This window comes from Solanum verrucosum, unplaced genomic scaffold (assembly GCF_900185275.1).
Source record: "Solanum verrucosum unplaced genomic scaffold, falcon-dt-bn FXZP01000474.1, whole genome shotgun sequence".
NCBI lineage: Eukaryota > Viridiplantae > Streptophyta > Magnoliopsida > Solanales > Solanaceae > Solanum > Solanum verrucosum.
The window spans coordinates 650,638-674,338 of NW_026020516.1; the positions used below are offsets into that span (position 1 = coordinate 650,638).

A 23,701-nucleotide genomic window follows, 5' to 3' on the forward strand; every position below is an offset into this window, starting at 1 on the left:
ATTTTTAGTATGTCTCGCTCCGAAACTCGCTTTAGAAAATGCTTTTTAAAAGGCTGCAAGTGGCTATCATTTTTTCTAAATATTGTACTAACTACTAACAAAGGAATCAGTCAGCATTTTCCATGCAATCGAATCATAAACAGTGGGGTTGAATTTCTGAACAAAGTAAACCTTGCATGTCCTTTTCAATCAAGGTCTCACATGTTGGTCAACTCAAAATCTTAAGAAGAAGAATATTTCTTGTTGGAATATATGTACTGACCTTGAACTTGCTACTAAAATTAAATAGCCATCATACATAAACAGTCATTCTAACTTGAACTCATCCAACAAGCACTCAAACTTTGAGAACACACAATAACACATCTAGAAACTTCAACTTGGTCTCAGCTAGCAATTACTAACACTCCAACAAATCCTATTGTGTCTCGTGGACACCTGACTCTGACTGACATTTAAATTTTGAAGGTGTCTAGATGATCATGTTGTAAGTTGAAGTGTTCAGCTGACGTAGTAGAGAGGAGTCGAGGTGTCTAGCATGTGCACTCCCAGAGTAAGAGTGATTACTTGTCAGCCAAGGGCAAGTTCAAGTTTTTTTTTTTTTTTTTTTTATGTATTATGTCTATCAGAGACAACTCTCTTACCTCACTTTTGAGGTAGAGGTCAGATCTACGTATACTCTACCCTCCCCGAACTCCACTCTGTGGGAATACACTAAGTATGTTGTTGTTGTTGTTGTTAACCTCGATTGGAACATGACCGAGGTTTTACGGCTTACCCTAAGTTTGATATTAAACTAGGAGTTACTTACAAATCACAATAAAAGCAAAGAGGATCACACAAGCATAGCAGTTAAAGGGAGAAAATGCATCTCCTGCTGTACATTTGCTTAGTATAAACTTTACAAGTTTGCAATGGAAATAAAAGTTTTGGCCTATGACTAAGAACATCTATGCTAAGCACTAGCAGAAACTGGCAGCAGAGGCCTCTGCCTATCTATGAACTTCTATTTCAAACTTTACATGTTAGTTAAGTTTGAAATAGAAATAAAGTTAGGAATATGACTTTGTCAATCCCAAGTTGTAGAGAAATTTCTCTGATCTTGATCTTAATATATTACCTAAAGAGAACCTGGAAGTTTGCTGTGGAGGTGCACCCGAGTAGAGATCATCCGTGACTTGAAGAATGGTTACACCTATTTCTTTCCGGACAGCCTCGATGGTTTCATTTTTAACTGGACCACCTGATGTATCAGTCACATAAAACGCGTTAACAGCTTGTGTGCCCCTTGTCATGACCTCTGCACGGGAAACAGAAAGACCGTACTCCCTAAATATGCGAGTTACATCAGATAGAAGCCCAATTCTGTCATCTCCACATAATTCCAGCCTTATTCCCTGCATATTATGGACAAAAGAAAGAACATAAGTTTAAAAAAGTGTGGAGTTTGAGTAGTACTTAATTTGCATTCGGATCATGAGTTTGTACCGTTGAAGTTCTCCTCTTGATAGCTGCCTCCAAGCAGTGAATTACACGTTGCCTCTCCGCTTCAGAACTAATGGGGTACCCATCCATATGCCTAATGTAATATTCCTAACCAAAAACAAAAGCAAGCAACACGAATGCAGATTAACAAAGAGAAAAAAATAACAACTTGTTCACAGTCTTAGACTACTAATGGCCCAAGACAGTTGATTTTGGCATTTCTTAGGCAACTAGCTTTTATGGTAAAATTTTGAATAATTAACTTTTAAAATGCTGTTTTAGAAAATAAAAGTTCATCTCACAGTTTTTGCACAGAAAGGTTTCAGCAGGTTCATGTACGATAAAGCGGGAAAAAAATGATTTAGGAAATTTTCAAGCATTTAAAAGACTACCTGACAAGCATCAGGTCCTTCAGCAATGATGGTAGCATGATACACTACAAACTGCATATCAGTTAATGTGCACACTGCATCGAAGAGCAGCTTAGGACGGTCTGGACATCTCAAAGTCACAACTGTGTACCCTTTATCTGCACACCTTTCTACAGTTACCAGAGGTTTCCTATTGTCAACCGATACACAATCTGTATCATCTTTATCATAATCACGATCAGCATACATCATCTGATGTAGCCTCCTTCCAGTATGAGTGGAGCCAACAGAAACTGCTGTATTGGCACCCCACAAATCTCTGTCTCCTTTTAAAACATACAACATCAGTTGCCTGATATTGGCAAGCCTCTCAGGATCAGTTATTGCCAACCTGCTTTCTTCATCGGTTATGTAAACAACTGATGCCATTCTTGAATTGTGAGTCCAGACTTCTGATGCTACAACATTACACTTATGGTCTGCAAGAACAGCAAAGATCTCTGAAAGCAATCCTGGTCTGTCTCGCCCCGTCAGTTCAATGGTTGTGTGTTCTGCAGCAGATTGAACACCCACAGATCTTTCCAAAGACCGGAAGCTGCGGCTCCCCCTCTGTCCCAGTGACTGCAACACAAGAAAATATTTGAGCTTTAATGTTTACTCAATCTCACACTATAACATTATCTGTATTAAGTAAAAAATATATTGTTTCATCTTCTTTAACTCAGTGATATCCACTTCCTACTCAGTCTCCTCCGAGGCTGACAACTAACGAAATTAAGTATTTCAGTGAGCATACTGACCATGAGTGAAGTAGGGGACAGAAGATCCGAACCCCCTTTCTTGGAGCATTATACAATTGTCAAAATTATTTTTAAATATAAAGTAGATGTTGAATTTCTTCGTGTGTTTACTTGCTACTATTTTGAATCCACCCTTAGTGAAAACTGATACCAAACCTAAAGAGTGTTATACTAAAACAGACTGATGATTGAAAAACTTCTAAAAAGGGGCAAACAATGGCTGCCTGAATAATCAATCAATCAAGTACGTCTCAATACGGAATTAGATGTACCTGCTGAATGCGGTCAGCGACATTATCTTCAGAGAGCTTTTTTCCATATCGATCAGTAACATGAAACACTGAAACAAGGGAAAGAACAATTAAAACAAACACTACTGGAAAAAAAAAAAGGAATTAACAACAGACAGATTCTGTAGCTAAACAAAAAAATCCGTTGTAATCCTATTTAACAACGGATTAGCAACAAAGTTCATAACTAATTCCAGTTTTTTTGTAGTGTATAAAGGGTATACAACAACAACAAGAAGATATCCTGTGTAATCCCACAAGTGGGGTCTGGAGGACCTTACCCCTACCTCGAAAGGTAGAGAGATTGTTTCCGATAAACCGATCAGCTCATAGAGTGTAAAGGGTGTACTAAACAAATTGAAAAAACCTAAGAAAAATCAAGAAACTCACCATCCATAAACCATTCCCCATCAGAAGATATATAAGCTCTTTTGATTATAAGGTTCAAATCAGAAAGAACCTGAACCACTTCCAACAAGCTTCCTCTTTTATTAGCACTATCAACCTGCAAAATTCCAATCATTTTTATATCCCAATTCTTCAAAAATCAAAGAGCACCAAGAGTAAAACTAATTAAATCCATTTCACTCAGACAGAAAAACACATCCATACCTTGATCAAAGTTGTTTTCTTGTCAGATGTGTTATCAACAGTAACCCTATAAACACCACATCATCAAAATTAACAATTGAATCAGCACAAAAATGCAAAATTTTCAATTTACAAATAATCTTGATTAAAAAAGTAGCAATCTTGATAACAAATGAACACATGGGGGTGGAGGGGGAGAGTGTCTATCTACCCTTTTAGCTTCAAATTTTGACTCCACCTCGAATTAATCAACACACCACGTAACAAAAATGCAAAATTTTCAATTTACAAATAATCTTGATTACAAAAGTAGCAATCTTGATAACAAATGAACACATGGGGGTGGAGGGGGAGAGTGTCTATCTACCCTTTTAGCTTCAAATTCTGACTCCACATCGAATTAATCAACACACCATGTAACAAAAATGCAAAATTTTCAATTTACAAACAATCTTGATTACAAAAGTAGCAATCTTGATGACAAATGAACACATGGGGGTGGAAGGGGAGAATGTCTGTCTACCCTTTTAGCTTCAAATTCTGCCTCCGCCTCGAATTAATCAACACACCATATAGCAAAAATGCAAAATTTTCAATTTACAAACAATCTTGATTACAAAAATAGCAATCTTGATGACAAATGAACATGGGGATGAAGGGGGAGAGTGTCTGTCTACCCTTTTAGCTTCAAATTCTGACTCCACCTCCAATTAATCAACACACCATGTAGCAAAAAATGCAAAATTTTCAATTTACAAACAATCTTGATTACAAAAGTAGCAATCTTGATAACAAATGAACACATGGGGGTGTCTATCTATCCCTTTTTAGCTTCAAATTCTGACTCCGCCCAGAATTAATCAACACACCATTTTATACAAAGGGTAAAAAAAAAAAGTACCTTGGGGGGTTCATTCGAAGGACAAGTTTCTTGAATTCATCATCAGAGAAAGAAGGAGACCAGTAATCCATTTTGAATGGATCAAAAATTCTTCTGTACTGTTTTCTAGTTTTTTTTCAGCTCTCAAGAGTGCTTTTTTTTTGTGTCACACTTGTGTGTGTATCTGAGTCAGTAAGACAGAAAGGATGTGAGGTGTTGCTGGCGTTAGTTTTATATACTAAAAAAAAAATGGGTGACTGGATTGATGCCTCTTGACCTTTGCCAAGAGTTTCTTTGGGACGTTACAAATACAATTTTACATAAAAGGGGATGATATGGTCACTGGCCACTTGGTCAGGGTTCATATGGGACCCTCTCTATCACAAAACAGCCGTCCACCCTGCACTTTGGGAAAAAAATAAAAACTTTTTAGACTAAATTAGTGAATAGAAAACATGTGTCATTTAGTTCTGATATTAGGGCTCGTTTGATTTGCGGATAAAGTTATTTTAAATTTAGGTTAATTTATTTTACTTAAGAGATGGGATAAAATAATGTATGATTTTATATTTTATTTAATTGATGATATAAATTTATCTCAGATTATTTTTTGGAAGAAGTCGTGAAAACTTCGATTGTTCTGAAGTTTATGAAAGGCGAGGCTAGATCATGAAAGAAAAAAGTGTTAGGTTTCAACTCACATCCCAATATAGTGTGGTTGACCTTCTGAATTACACAAATCCTTCAAACATTTAGGTGGTCGCATATGTGAGTGGAGAGAGGGTTCTGCTAGCTCCTTTCGCGGGTTATTCTCTATAGAAGCTGACGATTGATCTTGAAATAAACTTATAATTTTTAGGTTATTTTATTCTACTAAAGGGATGTGATAAAAATTTTATATTTTATTTGGTTAAAGGTATAAATTTATTCGAGATCCCTTTTCGGACGGAGCTATGAAAATTGTTATCGTTCTAAACTTTACAAAAGGAGACTAGACCATGAAAGAAAAAAGAGTTAGGTTTCAACTGATACTCTAACATGACGTGGTTGATCTTCTGAATTGTGCAGATCCTTCAAACATTCAGGGTGGTAGTGTATGTGAGCGTAGAGAGACTTTTACTAGTTCCTTTCGCAGGTTATTCTCTCCCGAAGTGGTGATTTTATAAATAAAACTTATATCTTCAATCAAATAAAGTATAAATCTAATTACAAATTTAATCTTATGATATATATTTCACCTTATCCATGAATCAAACAACCCCTTAGAGTTTACGCAAGGGCAGATCCATAGTATTAGTTATGGTCTGTTTACATAAGTTAGTAAAAAAAAATTCTAAATTTTATATTTGCATTAAGAAATTTATTAAATGTATAAGAGTATTTAACTTGAAATCGTTTGTTGGTTCCGTTATTACTCTACGTTAACATGAGATTGTTGTAGCAGCCCATAAACTAAAATTCTAGGTCTCCCTTTGAGTTCACGTTATAATTTAAGTTATATATACTATGAGTATAATAAAAAGTTTTACATCATTAGATCCCTTTTCGAAAGGAGCCATGAAAGTTTTTATAGTTCTGAACTTTACGAAAGAAGGCTAGCTCAAGATAGAAGAAAGAGTTAGATTTCAACAAATATCCCAAAATATAATAGTGCATAATAGTGCAACTAATCTAATTTGGACTACGTAAATCCTTTAAACATTCAGGTGGTCATGCATGCATGCGAGTGTAGAGAGAGTTCTGTTAGCTCCTGAGTTCATGTACATGTTAGAGTTTACGTTATACACAACATGTTAGAGTTAAATTCATGTTCTATGCAAATCTTGAGTTCATGTTAGAGTTTACGTTATACACAACATGAGTATAATAAGAAGTTTACGTGATAAATTAGATACCTTTCTGAAAGCAGTTATGAAAGCTTGTATCGTTTTGAACCAAATAAAGTATAAATTTATTCTCCCTGTGGGACTTATTCTCCCTGTGGGACTTATTCTCCCTGTGGGACTTATTCTCCCTCGAAGCTAGCAGTCAATAGAGATCCCAATTACTAAGATAAATGTATTCCTTCAACCAAATAAAGTATAAATTTAATCACAAACTTAACTTTGCGATACTCCACTTTATATACGAACCAAATGACCCCCCCCCCCCCCCCCAGAGTTTATGCAAGGTTGATCTATAGTATTAGCTATGGACTTACGTTCATTCATAATTTTATCTAAATTTTATACTTGCATTAAGAAATTCACTAAAAGTATAAAAATATTTAACTTAGGATCGTTTGTTGATCCGTTTATTATTGTATATTAGCTTTAAATCATTATATATGCCCATACACTTTAAATTTTCCTCGTAGTTTACGTTAGAATTTAAGTTGTATATAACATGAGTATGATAAAAAATTTTACATAATTTAGAGAGAGTTTAGATATTCCACCTTTATCCACAAACCAAATGACCCCTCAGAGCTTACACAAGGGAAGATCTATAGTATTAGCTAAAAAAATTATTTGTATTAGTACATTTGAGTCTCTCTCTCTCTGAGTTTACGTTAGAGTTTAAGTTATATGCATCGTGAACGTAATTTATTTATTTTTACATTTATTAAATTATATTTATTTGTTAAGTAAATAATCTGTTTTATTTTTAAAATTTCAAAAAAAATAATTTAAGATATCTTAAAATAATCGGGCAATACAATTTTAGTGACAGAATATATAACTTAAAAGTAAAATTAGTTAATTATAAAAATAAAAAAGGTCAAATAACTTTGTTAAAACACGAACACGTATTTGTCGTCTGCATTTATAACTTAGATCATTATTTCCCTATTTTAAAAAAAGGTTCATTACTTTAAGCACGTTTAAAACGTAATTGTTTAACTAATGATTTAATAAAGATAGTGTTCAAATTTTATAATTAATTACTATTTAAGGCCCACTTACAGAGTAAAAAATAAATAAATCAGTTGTATCTAACTAACTTCAATATTCATTGGATATGAATGAAATTTATAATTTTTTTACCACATAAGGCATTGTGCTCATTTTTGTCTTCCCATCTTTTTGTTCTTTTTGTTAGCAATAAATTGTCGAGTGTTTAGTCAAATTAATTTAATTTCTTATAATAAAGAAATTAAGTGAAACAAGAATATACATTTATTAATTATGATTAAGTGATAACTATGTATTTGAATAATTGTTATGTATTTATTAATTTAGTATAAATTCGGTGCAAATAAATTTAATGTTACCATGGTCATTTGTTGACTAAAACTAATTTCATTTAATATGATATATTGACGAACTATGATTAAGTAATAATTGTGCATTTAAATGCATGTCATGTATTTATTAGTTTGATAAAAATATTTAGTTCGGGTAAATTTAATGTAACTATTGTTGTTTTTTTTACCAAAACTAGTTTCATTTTCGGAAAAAAGCTTTCAATTTATTTCATCGAACTTTGATAAAATATTCATTTATGTGTTAAAAGTTTGACGCAGCCCTGTCATTTTCTTTTGAGAAATGGCTTATCCATGTCATTATTGGTTAACTGAAAACTCATTCAATTTTGCAAAACCATTTTGTTCACGTGGAAAACAATGATTCGACCACGTCATTACTTATATATATATATATATATATATATATATATATATATTATTATTATTATTTTTTAATTTTTTTTTTTTAATTTTATTTCTAAAAATCCATTTGAATTTTTAAAAAACACACAAATTACCACTAATTTTCACTAATACACGTAACTTTTAAATATTTCTGTGTGTTGTATTTAAATTTTTTCTCAAACAAACTTAATAAGACATAATAAAATTTTAAAAAGTTAAAAATATATAACACTTTAAAAATAATATTATTATTAATACACATAACTTTTTCGAGTGGGTTATAATTTGGGTGTTAAAAATGTTCAAATTAATTTGAAATTTTTTGCTGATTTTAAATTTAATACATAAATAAATAATAATTATCATTGTTCGCCACATGGATAAAATGATTTTGCAAAACCAAATGGGTTTTCAGTTAACTTATAACAGCATCGATTAACCTTTTCTCAAATTGAAATAGTATAGATGAGCCAAACTTTTAATGAATGAAATACTTTAATTTTTTTAAAAATAATTTATATTTATAAGTTCTAAGAACTATTTAAAATACTGATATATGTGTACTATCATTTTATAATGAACATGTTTCGTGAAAAATCATGACATCAAACACAGTTAATATGAATATGAAACAAGAGAAATAAAATAAAAGAAAAATACCATTAGTTCGTATACAAAAAAAATAATACTATTACTAGTAATTAGAAGTGATTTCGGAGAGTAAGTTCAAATAAAAACTATATAAAATATGTATATAACTGCATAAATTTTGTATAACGAACATGGACTAAAATTCAACTATAAATGATGGATGTTTTTACAAAATACAAATGTTTGGGGTACATAATTTTAAAATTTATAAAAGCTTACGAATAAAGAATTTAGCCCAATACTATTTTTTTCTAATATTTAAAATTCAAGATTTTTTGCCAAAAATATTTGTCAAATAATTGACAAGTTATATGATCAAATAACATTTATCAAGTTTTTGTTTCAAATATTTTTTTAGAATATCTTGACCAAATGAGTCCTATATATTTCTTTAAGAGTCGGCATAAGAAAAATATGTACATGATATTTTTATATTTAAAAATAATTCAATTTTAAATTTCATATATTCTATTATAAATCTCATGATAACAATTATTTAAATTTCAAATTTTAAATTTATATTTCTTGTTTAAATAATGTTCTATTAGTCAAAGGGAGCATAAGATTATGGATATCAAAATTAATCTAAAATTCACATGATATGTATAACTCGTCCAAAATTTACTGTGTGAGTAAGTGATATAATCAAGTCTAACTCAATGAGTTAACCCTAATATGCTAGTTGAGATTAGGAAATGGCAATGAAGCGAAACAATGCGGGACAAATTTTATGTTGTGCATGGTAGTATTTTGAATCGTATCCTAATTAAGAAATTATAACGTAAACATTATATTTGAATATAAATATTAATGATCGATTTTACAGTACAAGCATGTTAATAATCACGTGATAACAACTTTATCGCAACTATAAAACTAGATAATTTCGTTTCTTGTGATCTAACTTGCAACAAAAAGTTTTTGAGTGGTCCTTGTGAAAAAAAAAAATTGACCTAACTTATATCGTCTTGAATAAATGACAAATTTAGGTTATGAACAGTCCAATTTGAACCGTTCATATTTTAATACCTCCAAACAATAATACTAGTACTCGACAATAAAGTTAATATGCTTTCAGCTTTAATTCAGCAAAAGTAAAATAAATAAATACAAATATAATACTGTTTTTATCTTTGATTCTGAAAATCTAGCAAAGATTTTAGCTAGGGCTTTTTCAGAGATTTTGTTGGCTTTTAAATTGTAGGCAAGCTAGCTAGCTAGTGTTTATATTTATTAGCATTATTATTTTTATAAAAGTATCATATGTATAGTTTGTGTCCAATTTAATATGATTATTGTTTGGTGTTTATGTATTATAATAATAATCTAATAAAGCGCATGTGAATTAACTAAGGTTTATGAGCTTGATCAGGGCGTTTAATTCATTTATTGAAATGTAGGGTGTTTTTAATACTAATTATAATTCATGGATGAAAGTAATAATTTAACTAGTTTATATGGATTGCATATTACCTAATAAGTTCAATTGGACTGCGCGTGAATACATGTTATTAAAATCTGTGAGTTTGGATGCACTCTTAAATTCATTTATCCAAGCATAGGGTTGTTTTTAGAAATTTGGGATATAAATCATATTTATTAAAAATAAATTCAAATTCTATTATTTTTTTGTAAGAAGTATATGATCAAACATAACTCTAAATCCTTCATTTCTCATAAATAAATAAATACTTCAAATAGTTCATATATGTTTCAAAGACTTAATTCTATTTTAGAATTTTTAAAGTGAGTATTTTTTTTTTAATTTCATGGCAAACGTCCATCAAGAGTGTGTTTGGTATGAATGAAAATATTTTCTTATTTTCTCATGTTTGGTTGGCTTAAATGTTTTCCAAATCAACTCATTTTTCTCAAATTTAAGGAAAATGAATTCCCTTCAAAAATTAAGGAAACATTTTCCGAAACTCTACTTCATCCTTCAATATTTTTTTTCTTACCCTACCCCGTACCCGTAATCGACCCTCCCCATCAAAAAAGAAAAATTCAATTTCTTTTTTTAAAAAAAAATTCAAATATTTTTTTATCCCTACCCCAAACCACCCCCTCCACCAAACAAACAAAAAATAAAAAAATAAAAATTTTAATTTTTTTTTAAGATTTCTTTTACCTCACCCAACCCCTATCACCCCTACCCCCACAAAAAAATATTTTGAAGAAATATTTCATATTTTTAAAATTTCATTTTTTACCCCATCCAATACCCTGGCACCCTCCCCCATCAAATTTTTTCTTATAAAAATATTGTTTTTGAAAAATATTTCAAATTTAAAAAATTTATTTTTTATGCCGCCAACCCCCCCCCCCCCTTCCCGCCAGACCACCCTCGTCAAACTTATTTTAGAAAAAAATGTTCTTGAAAATATTTCAATTTTTTTAAAAAAATCATTTTTAGGCCACTTCCCACCCCTACCCCCCCCCCCCCCAACCAGGCAATCCTCGTCAATTTTTTTCTTAAGAAAATTATTTAGAAATTTTTTTCAATTTTAAAAAAAAATGTTGTTAGAAAAATATTTTAGATTTAAAAAAAATTAATTTTCACGCCATCCCTACCCCTACCCTAGCCATTCCCAACCGCACCCTCCGTCAATTTTTAAAAAATAATTAAAATTTTATAATTTCATTTTTTACGTCACCGGGTCAGAAACTATTTTTCTAACGAGTATTTTCTAGTTTCAAGCCAAAAATAAAAGATATTTTCTAAATAATATTTTTCAATCACCAACCAAACATTAAAAAATATTATCTAGAAAATGTTTTCTATTCACCAACCAAACATGAGAAAATAAATTAGAAATCCACTTGTTTTCTAAGAAAACATTTTCCTTCCCGCCAAACACACCTCAAATCTATAAAGATTTTCCTTATCTCCAAGTCCCTAGCTAGGGGTGGCTGCTGGAGAGGAGCAAGGTTTTTTTTTACGGTTAAAAATTATTCGTGCGGTGTATTTGTATCAAATCATCAATTAATATAATTTATCACGATTAAATAATTTAATGAGTAAAAATACATATTAATTATTAATGAAGAATTAATCTGAATAATTGTTCATTCGACCACTTAAATAATCAAAAGTAGTTAGCAGTATAATATATGTATAATTTAATATAATATAAATATAATATGTACTACTATATAATCAATAATATAATTATTTTTAAAAAATTAAACAGTGAATTCAATGATTAATTGTGAAAACTATCCTTTAATTAATTATGATTAAGTAAATTGAGCTCTATATTCAAGCATATGCTATGTATATAATGATTTGGTGTAAAGACTCGAAATAAATAAATTTTAAACATTTTTTAATTCATTACTCACACTGCTATTTGCCATAAAACTTACTTGCACTGTTATTATACCAAATCAATAAATGTATATTTTGTGCTTGCAAACACATATTATTTTCACTTAATCATGATTATTAGAATAATTATCATCTTATTAAATCACTTCACAATGATGATAAATATTCTGTGCGAGTATCTTTTTTTTTTTTTTAAATCATATTTCGAATACTTACATAGATTTGGAAATAATAATATTTTATACAAAATACAACTAAAAGGTAAAAAACTCTATAATTATGTACTTTATATATAAGAAATAATAATTGACCAAATTATTGCATAATAATTCTTACATAATTAATTGCAATAAGACAATTAATGACTAAATCAAGAATACGGAAGATATGTTGTGCTAGCACGTACTCTCTCCAGTTATACAATATCATTATATATATATATATATATATATATATATATATATATATTATGATATTTCAAATTGATTATATGTTCACATAATTTATTATATATAAAATTATGTTTCTTCCTTCATTCATAGAGGCCTCACTTCTCATACATTTAAAATATGAAGTTGAGTGATGAAAGAATCTAGAATATATGATTAATGAAAAAAAAATATTATTGAATCAAACGATTCTAATTTATAATTAAATAAATAAATGGTTGGAAATTCGTGTGAGAGTTGGTTTGACTTTCCTAATTAGTAATTACTTGGCATATGTGTAGGGCTACTTGGGGTATAATCATGCAATGTGAAATTAAGATTTTAAGTTTAAACTTGTTTTTTTTTTAAAGAATATAGTTTCTTGTTTTAGAAAAAATAAATGGCGTACGAAAGAAATCTAGTTTAGATGTTTAATCTAAATTCATCTCAAAAGTAAGTTGTTTATTATAGTTATTTTTAGAGAAAATTGTATATAATAGCAAATTATTAATTCAAATTAAATGCTATAAACATAGTTTGATTTAATTGTACCCCATAACAAACTGTTGATATTTCGCCTCTCTCCTGGTGAATCTCGCTCTCCACTCTCGTTCTCTCGCTCGCCTCTCTCGCTTGTTATACAAACGCAAATGTATAAAATGTGTTTGTATAAAGCGAGAGAAAATTGTATATATATACATATATTTTCGTTCCCCTCTCCCAGATCTCGCTCGCCACTCTCTCCCTCGCCTCTCTCGCTTATACAAACAGAAATGTATAAATTGTGTTTTTGTTTGTATAAAGCGATAGAAAATTGTATATACACATGCAAATACATATATTTTCGTCCTATACACTTATAATTATACAATACAAATATTCCCCTACCCAGTTCTCTTTTGCCTTTTTATCTTTCTCGCTTTATACAAACACAAATTATATAATTGATCTTTGTATATGTATACCGAAACAAAAACAGATTATATACAACTGTTTTCTTTTGTATATATATAGCGAAATATATATATTTATGTTTGCTATGGAGTGCAATTACGCAAATTATAGCTATAGTATATAAATATGATTTTTTGTGTTTGCTATATGTGAAAGTTGCTCTTATTTTTATACCAATATTGACTTAAGCCGTTGAAATGTTGATAATTAGAGCTAGATTAGAAATAGGCTAAAACACTCGAATATACATAATTAGGGATTCGACAATAAAGATCTGACAATCAATTGTTCTTTTCGTTATATCATCAAAGGTTTTTATTGAAAAATGAATTATTTATATATCATAAATAAATTTTGTTAGTATTAATACAAAATCTAAAATAAAATTAATAAGTTTTGCCGAACTCGTAAACCGCATGCTAGTGATGCTACTATTGTCACGAAAGATTTTTAAAAACTCATAAAGATTCATTTAACCAAATTCTTATAGCCTAAAATGGAAAAATTCATATTCTATATTGCACCTATTTGCCCAATGGAATCAGATTCCCATGTGACTATCCCTATACTATAGACTATGGTCTATGAATATGAAGTACTAGATGAGTACAATATTCTGTTGGGAGCGCTATTTTCAAAATAAAATATTACCTTCGAAATGAATTTTATAACGTGTAATTCTAATATAATTGAATTTTAATATAACTATCGAATTAAAAAAAAAGAGCACAATAATATTACCATTTATTTAGCAATTATCATAACAAAGAGTCCCTAAATCTACGATAGACTTTAGTACAATGTTCAATTCTCCATTAATATCAATCAACCTCTACTATCATTATTCTATTCCTCGCAATTTGTTTTATTGATCTCTCTTTGTTAGATTTGTATGAAAACAAAGAAAATTAGGAGGAATTCACATTTAGAGGTATAATGTTTATATTCCTGTTAGTTTTTTATTTATTTCTAAAGCTTGGTGTAATTTTTGCTATTTTAATAAAAAAAAAATTAGTATCTAATGAAGTCTTTTTGTGTTGCATTTGATGAGATTTTCTGGGTGTTTATGGTTAAGAAAATTTCTTCATTATTTACGTTAAATTTAACTAACATAAATTACTCCCTCTAATGAAGTTATATTGTGCATTGTCCCACAAATTCACTTGATATGAAATGGAGGAATATTACTCACTCTATCCCTTTTTACTTATCCAATTTTGACTGTTTACTTGTCATTTTTGACAAATCAGGAAAATACAATATTTATATTTTATCTATTATATCCTCAATTTATTTAGAGAGTTAATATTTTTGAAAAATGTAGAACCTCTTTAATGACTAATGAAAAAATTGATTTTGAAATTCCATCAATTATAGTGGTAAAATGGTAAACTCACTATGTTAATTATTATTTTCTTAATAGGTATGACAAGTTAAAAATGGACAAGTACATAGCAACGGAATGTAATATTTGAAGGAGACTAAAGTATAAACTTTTGGCAAATTCAAAGAACTAAAACTATTTAATGCATATTTAAGATATTATTTTAAATCTACTCAAACATAAAAGATTGATTTTGCCATTTTTTCTACAAAATATATTCATTTAATTTGTATCAATTGACGGTCACTATAGCCTAGCTCATCCAATTTAATATCATATATACATGGCTCTTAGTGTTTGGTGAAAGAGAAAGGACAAGTGGATATATAGAGGGTGTAGGATCAATAATAATAGTTGTTTGACATTTAGGGGGATAACGCACACCTCAAAGATGCTTGGAGAATTACTAGATCTTCACTTTGTCTATATTAGGCATTATTCTATTGGTATAATCATCTAAAAAGAAATTCAAATTTATAAGTTTTAATTAATGGAAAAATTATGCAGAAAAGCAAATAAATATTTGTTAATAGCTAAATATAGCTCTAGTTTGAATTACTTAGGGTTCGCAGCTTAATTTTAGCTTTAATTACGTCACTTGTCCTCTTTTATACATACACAAATACAAATTATATATATATACACACACAATTATATGACATATATACAATACAATTAGCCTCACTCCACTCTCTAACCTTTCTCGCTCGCCTCTCTCCTCTCTCTCCCAATCTCGCTCGCCTCTTTTCTCCCTCTCCTAATTTCTATACAAATACATATGTATATCAGTTATATATATACAATTATCTGACAGATATACATATATACAATTCGCTTCTCTCCACTCTTTGCCCTCTCTCGCTCGCCTCTCTCCTCCCTCTCCCAATCTCGCTCGCCAGATATACAAATACATACGTATATTAGTTACATATATACAGTTATTTAACAGATATACATATACAATTCAACTAATACACATATACAATTCGCCTCTCTCCACTCTCGTTGGCCTCTCTCCTCCCTCTCCAAATCTCGTAGCCACTCTCCTCTGTATAACATGTAGCTACTAGTTGTAATTAGCAAACTATAGCTATGGAGCATAATTAAATTATTTTTGAGTGGCTATATGTGAAAGTTTTCCATAATTAAATGATAGTAGAATTTTGTTTGATATTTTAGAATTTTAAGTTAAATTACTTAATGCTTATTATATATATACCAATAAGATTTTTGACAACAACCAAGCCATTATATTGTAACAAATAAATAACATTTTATTAACTTGAAAAAAATATTTATCAAATTATATAATAAAATACTGACTCTTTGCCTACCTTACCGTGAGATGGTTCTTTAACTTTAAGTGAAATTCTATAAGTGGATATAGTGAGATAAGGTAAAATAACAACGTACTCACTATCAGCTGAAATTCTTTAAGTGTGGTTCGATGGAGGTTACTTCCAGAGAGAGTTCTTCTGAAGGACTTTTGGCTCAACTGCAAGCAAATCAAAATAGTTATGAAAAGGAAAAATGATAATTAAAAAAATATAACAATTAATAAGAGAGAGAGATATTAAGTAAACAACGAAAAATAAAATCAGAATTATTTTATGAGATTTAGTGACTTAGAAGATGAGAATATAAGTTCTTGTTGAATTCAAACAAGAGGTTACAAAATTAGCAAATCTATAAATTAAAAATAAAGCTAGAACAATATAAAGATGTCTATCGTTTTATGCAATTTAGTGACTTAGCAGATGATAATATGAGTTCTTGATCATCTAAGAACATGACGAATAAGAAAGTTGTAACACAGAGAGAAGATTAGAAGTAGCGAATAGAATATCTTATTTTTATATTTCTTATTGTGTTAAATCTATGCTATATATAGAGAGAGTTAGTTAGTTAGTTAACTGACTTGTAACTAACTTTAGAAAATTAACAACTTTAGACTAATTAGTTACTAACTTTTTTTTTATCAGATGTCCCTAAAGGGACAATTAACTAACTACGTACCTAGCTAACTAATTTAGCTAATGATTTGTTTAGTCAATTGCATATTTACTTCCTTATACATGTATCTAGTTATATTTGAGATCACTAATGTTAATACTGATGACACATGGTGAATTAAATTTATCGAGCTTTTAAAAACATCTGACAACGAGTTAGAGAACTTATACACATTTGTCTTTCAAAGCAAGCAACATATAATTAAGACTTGATTGTGTAAATTTCCAAACAAAGAATCAATTTACTTCTAATTTAAAGAATAAACGAGATGCAATTTCTTTTTTATCAGATCTTCGAACGAGGTGAGGCAAAAGGGTGTTCATTGATTCTGGAAAACTCAGATTTGCTATAATATTCAAAGCTTCACTTATCTAATACTTTATATATCGTGGTTGATCACCGGTAAAAAGAGAAACCAAGCTCTAATCGAAACATTTTTCCGTACAAAATTGATAGCAAAATGTTAATTAGGCAACATTTTAAATGTATTTACACATAATTAGAAGGGTTACTTAATTTACATTCCATAGCAGCAAACTAAATACATTTTATAACATATTTTCCTTATTCTAATTAGAATGATTTTGTTTTAGCATCAAATTAGAGATTATGATTATCTATTGTGATTCTTTAAAAGACTTGCAATATGTGTAAAAATATTTTATACTTGTGATATTAAAGAATATTGTTATTATTATTAGTTAGTTAAGTACTTAAGTCTTAGGAATTGCCACATCACCTAAATATAGTTAAAATTTTCTTTTTGAATCAGAAGCAAGACTCAGCATTATATTTGGACTTCTTTACACATTGGGCCTCAACAAACTAAATACTGTTGGTCCAGTTCTAGTGGCCCAATTCTGTTGTAAATACGTACACACAAATACAAGGGAAAACTACATTGCATACATTACTACTATATATAGTTATAGTTTTAAAATAGGAAAAATTACCTAAATACACAACTTATTTTACCATATTCTTTGAAATTTCCTATTATTTGAAAAAATTACAAAAATCCTTACTCTTTCCTATTCTTTGATACATCACATAATGTGATGTATCGGTTGTATACATCATTTTACGCAATGTATTGGTCGGATACATCACTATATATGCACGATGTATCGGGACGTTGAGTGATGTATCCGAAACTGAGACGCGATGTATCGGGACGTTGATCAATGTATCTGAAATCGGGACGTGATGTATCAGGACGTTTTGGGATGTGTCCGGATTCCACCAAATTTAAGGGATTTTGTAATTTGGAAAAAAGTAGAGAAAAGATGTAATTAGCTCTTAACACTGAGATTTGTGTAAAATTCTCTTTGAAATGTTATCTAATATAACTATACTTAGAGTTTATAGCGAATCTAGCCTATGTTCTCCTCTCTCATCTCTCATCTCTCTCCTTCTCTCGTTCCTCTCCCTCTCTCCTAGCTCGCTTCCCTCTCTCTTTCCCGCTTGGCTCTCCCTTTTCATAGGTAGCATCACCCTATCATTACCTTTCAAAATTGTATCCTACTATGGAATTAACTTCATAGCAGATTTCACTTGATACAGTCTAATACTTCTCTCTCACGATTTCAAAGCAAACCATTGATACAGTCTGATATAGGTAACATTATTTTGATGTGATCGTATCTAACACATCTCTCTCACGATTTCATCTGATACAATCTTCTTATTATACAACCTCCATATTGATATAACTTGTATTAATGTAAATTGATACATATATGAGATACATCATTCATATTGATATATATTGATACAACCTTTATTACACATATCTAAGATACGATCTCCATAATTATCAAACAAAAGACTACGTACCATATATACACATTGATGAGAAGCTACATATACCTCATCTATAAGCATATCTACTCGTCCGTTCAAAAGACTACGATTTTATTGAAAATGAATTATTTATATATTAAATAAATTTTTTAGTATTAATATAAAAATTAATAAATTCTTTCGAGCTCGTAAATCACACACCACTGTTGTCACGAACTTATAGATTTAAAATCTCATAAAAATTCATTTAACCAGATTATCATTGCCAAAATTGGAAATTACTTCATATATTCTATATATTGTGCCTACTTGCCCAATGGAATCAGATTCCCATGTGACTTTTCCTATATTAGAGACTATGGTCTATGAATGTGATGAAGTACTAGATGAGTACAATATTCTGTTGAAAACGTTGACTTCAAAATAATTTTTATAACGTGTGATTCAAATATAATTGAATTTTAATAGAACTATCGAATAAAAAGAGAAAGAGCACAATAGTATTACCATTTATGTGAGCAATTATCATAACAAAGAATCCATAAATCAATTATAGACTTTAGTATAATGCTCAATTTTCCATGAATATCGATCAATGGCGTAACTAGAAATTTCATGAACTGTGTCTAAACTTTGAATAATAAACGTCAATAAAAAAAAGATCTGACTAAGCTATATTTAACTAAATATAAGAACATTTTTAAAATTCAAAACTAACCTAAAGATGAAATAAACTATTATTGAAAACATAATTTAAAGTAAAAATAGGAAAATCACAAAAAAGTATCTATTGAGATTCAAACTTGTGACGCCCTACACAAATCTAAACATATTTTCCACCAAGCTACTGTATATTAATGTTAAAATTACACGTTTTTTTATTTACTTATTGATTTTAAGCAGGCCACAATATTTTTTTAAAAAAAGTGAACGCTAGGAATTGAATTTGGGCACCGTGTAGTTTTGCAACCGCCGTAACCACTTTACTACAGGTTTGGTGTCCAAAATATTATATGTATCAATATAAAATAAGACTTTACTTATATATACAATGTAATTTTTCGATGAAGGGTGTTCAACTAGACACCCTAATATCACCGTAGCTCCGCCCCTGATATCAACCTATACTATCACTATTCTATTCCTCTCAATTAGTTTTACTGGACTCTCTTGGTTAGATTTGTACGAAAAATTAGGAGGAATTCATGTTTAGAGGTATAATTTAATGATTTTTTTTTATATATATTTATGGTTAAGATTTTTTTAGTTATTATTTTCACTAAATTTAACGAACATAAATTGTTGTAAAAGTTTGAAAGAAATTAAAATGTAAACTTTTGACAAATTTAAAAAACTAAAACTATTCCGTACATATTTAAACGATTATTTTAAATATATTCTTAAACATAAACATAAAAGACTGAGTTTGCCATTTTCTCTCCTTTGTTTCCTTACAAAATATATTTATTTAATTTGTCCAATTTAATATATATATATATATATATATATATATATATATATATGTAGAGGGTTGTAGGATCAATAATACTAATCGTTTGACATTTAGGAAGATAATAACGCACACCTCAAAGAAGCTTGGAGATTTAATTACTAGATTTTCACTTTATCTATATTAGGCATTAATCTATTAGTATAATCATCTAAATACTAGAAGTCCCTCAATTGGATTCGGCTCCCCTCTATTACCCTTTCCCTCCTTTTCGTTAAGTGCATCCCTAGATAAGCGACACGTGTCTTATTTAAAATTTAAAGGTTAAGATTATATTATATTAACAACTATCATAACCATAGTTAAGTCAACTAATTTTAGAAAACTACTCTCTAAATTTGGTAAAACTTCCAATATATTCCATACAAAATTTAATATTTATTAATATCATTAATTTCATCTTATATTTTTATATTTAAATATTAAAGTATATGATATTTAAGGTGAGAATCAACTAAATAATTTTTTTGTACTAGTAAACTTTATTCTTGAAATATTATACTACGTTGAGAAACAAAAAAAAAAAGAATTATCAATGTTGAAAAGAAACCATAAAATAAAAGACACGAAACAAAAATAAAAAATAAAAAGACAAAAGGTTTTTAGAATTAAACGATATCAAAATTATTTCAAGGAGAAAATGTGGTTATTGTACGTTTGAAGGGAAAAAATCTACGTTTTCTTAAAATATTCTTTATATATTAATTTTTTTGTGAAATAAAAGAAAACATTGTTTTAAATGCAAATGTTTTTGAAGATTATTATTTGTCACATTAAATATAAATGTTTCATGTTCAACAATTTTAAGATTTAAATATAAAAATATAAGATGAAATTAATGCTATTAATAAATATTAAATTTTGTATGAAATATATTGTAATTTTTACCAAATTTAGAGAGTAGTTTTCTAAAATTAGTTAACTTAACTATGATTATGATATTTGTGAATATAATATAATCTTGACCTTTAAACTTTAAATAAGACACGTGTCGCTTATCTAGGGATGCACTTGACGAAATGGAGGGAAGGGGTAATGGAGGGGAACCGAATCCCTCTCAATTAATGTATATAGGGTAAAATTTGGATTCGATTGGTAGATTTATTAGCAGATGACATGTGAAAAATGAAACAGGTCAGATGTGATTAGGGACGGATCTACGTAATAGTGTGAGGGTGCCATGACACCCAGTAATTTCGGTCAAAACTCTCTATATATATAGGTATATATATATCAGAACTGGTATAAATATAATACATGTCACCCATATTAACAAATGATCGCGTAGTACAAATGGAAAATCATCAAGTTTAATGTCTCCAGGGTCAGTGGTTTGAATCCGGTCTCATACATTGTTCTTACAAATAGAACGTGCCATTTTGTTATTCACTTATTTGACAAAAAAAAGATTCGAACTGTAACGACCTGTTCCCGTCGCAAAATTTTTCGTAGTATCTTGAGATTTCTCACCCTAGTCCAGATTTGGACAAAATTGGAGTCATTAAAGTCTAGGGAAATCTGGTAGCAATTGGGTGATCTAATTATGAATTTGATCACATAAGTGAATAGCTAAGACGTTAAGGACCCGTACGACTTCATAAAATTGAATTCGGGCGAGTAGAACTCCAAGAATTGATCTTAGTGCGAACGGGTATTTTCTGAAAGTTGTTGGTTGAAGGTGTGTTGTGAAATAGGGGTCTTGGAATTATTAATTTTGCTCACTGGTTCCGTCCAAGCCGCTGAGGCGGGATTCTTCCCGCCAGGGCGGGGCCGCTGTAGCAGGGTGAGTGCCACCATAGCGTGGCAGACGTGACTTAAAGTCGGAAATAAACCCCAAAATCATTTTATTCTGCAATTTTCGAACTTGATAGCTAAGGAACGAACTCATGGGTTTTCTTGACAATTTTCCACCATTCTTAAGACTAAAGGTAAGATTTTCACTCCCCGAATCCATTTTTCGATCCGTAGAACGTACTCTAATGGGTAATTATCGATGGGGGAGGGTTTTGAAATGAAAATTATGGTGGGAAAAGCCCTAATCTGGGTATGAGGATTATGAGTTTGATCTAGGGTTGATAGAATTATTGGTAATTCGGGTAATTAGACATTGTTTATTGATTCCCGTATTGTGTTGATTGTTTGTAGATCAAGAACAAGCGGGAACAAATTCGAAAATGGAAAAATCAAGTTTCTTAGGGGATTCAACCTTATTTCGAGGTATGTGATGGTTGTGATTTCATGTTGTGTGATGTATGTTCGTTCTTACTTCATTGTAATAGGGGTATGTATGCGAATGTTGCATTATTGATCACACTAGTTATAAATGAGATAGATGAATGATTATTTTCATGAATAATGACTTGATTGTATGATTATAAGAATATACTTGTGATTGTGATTGTGATTGTGATTGTGATTGTGGCTTGTTGAATGGATCGGGTGTTGCATTCCGACACACTAACTTGGATCGGTTGCTACATTTCGGTATAATTATGGGATCGGTTGCCACGTTCCGGCACAATTATTGGATCAGGTACCATGTTCCGTATGCTAACAATTTGGGTTTGGGTTCCATGAGAAGACCATTGACTTGACATAACTATATAGTTGAGAATTTCGAATTGCTCTGTTGTTCTTAATGTTGTTGATATTGTATATATTCAGTATATACATGTTGTTATTATGTCGTAATGACTTATGTATGTTGCACTTATTGGGATAGCCGTGTTATCGTACCAGTACACTGTGGTTGTGTACTGATACTGCACTTGTTATTTCCTTGTTGAGTATAGGGCATCTTCATGCGGGTATTGACAGACCTCGCATAGAAGATCAGTGATCGTTTCTAATACAAGGGTGAGCCAATTCTTTCGGGTTTCCATGAGTTCTCTTTCTGTCTATGTCCACATTTCGAACTTAGAATAGTTCTTTAGTTAGTCTTATGTTTAGTTTGGGATTGTATCCCTTCTTGTTTAGACTTATGGTTGAACTTTAGATGTTTTGGTACATTGACTTTCAGGTTCTAGGCATTACTTCCACAATGTTTGTTTGATTAGACTCTTGTTTAGAGTTTATGAGAACTCCTTATTTCCTTTCCTTATCATTTAACTTGCTTCCGTAACTTAAATGCCTTAGTTGTTTGGTTCTTTGGTTAGCTAATTAATATTAATGGTTCTCCCATCGGAGGGTTAGTATGTGTGTCAATTATGATAGTCTGGGTCGTGACAAAAGTTGGTATCAGAGCCTAGGTTCGTTAATCTCGATGTACCAAAACGAGTCTAGTAGAGCCTTGCGGAATGGTACAAAGACGTATGTAATTTTCTTCGAGAGGCTATAAGACTTGAAGAAATCTCTCTATTTTCTCTTGTCTCATTTCGTTCTATAACTTGATTCCAATTGGTATCTAACCTCCTTCACTCTTCTGTCCGCAGATGGTTAACACTAGGTTCAATGATGTCAGACCCACAGCTCTCGTCAATGCTCCAACTGAGGAATCTGTAGTGAGAGATCGCGATTGAGGCAAGGCTAGATGAAGAGCAGGGTTAGAGGTGGGGAAAGGCAACACTTATTAGGGATGGAGCA

At 30.2% G+C, this 23,701-nt stretch overlaps 1 protein-coding gene across 1 annotated transcript; it reads right to left on the bottom strand.

Annotated features, from left to right (window-relative positions):
- Nucleotides 1–875: 875 nt before the first annotated feature.
- Nucleotides 876–4,616, bottom strand: LOC125809804 (ACT domain-containing protein ACR4-like). The gene is made up of 7 exons (XM_049489386.1): nucleotides 4,439–4,616; nucleotides 3,559–3,604; nucleotides 3,337–3,451; nucleotides 2,929–2,996; nucleotides 1,878–2,477; nucleotides 1,489–1,593; nucleotides 876–1,397 (listed from the first exon to the last, which is right to left on the bottom strand). The coding sequence occupies exons 1-7, from the start codon at nucleotides 4,507–4,509 to the stop codon at nucleotides 1,053–1,055; spliced, it is 1,350 nt and encodes a 449-aa protein (XP_049345343.1). The 5' UTR covers nucleotides 4,510–4,616; the 3' UTR covers nucleotides 876–1,052.
- Between the last annotated feature and the right edge of the window lie 19,085 nt (nucleotides 4,617–23,701).

Excerpts from the sequence above, each read along its gene's own strand:
- LOC125809804 (XM_049489386.1), bottom strand. The coding sequence starts at position 4,509 with ATGGATTACTGGTCTCCTTCTTTCTCTGATGATGAATTCAAGAAACTT. Across the intron at positions 3,605-4,438 it reads CTTCGAATGAACCCCCCAAG|GGTTACTGTTGATAACACAT; the intron begins GTACTTTTTTTT and ends TGGTGTTTATAG. Across the intron at positions 2,478-2,928 it reads TCGCTGACCGCATTCAGCAG|TCACTGGGACAGAGGGGGAG; the intron begins GTACATCTAATT and ends CTTGTGTTGCAG.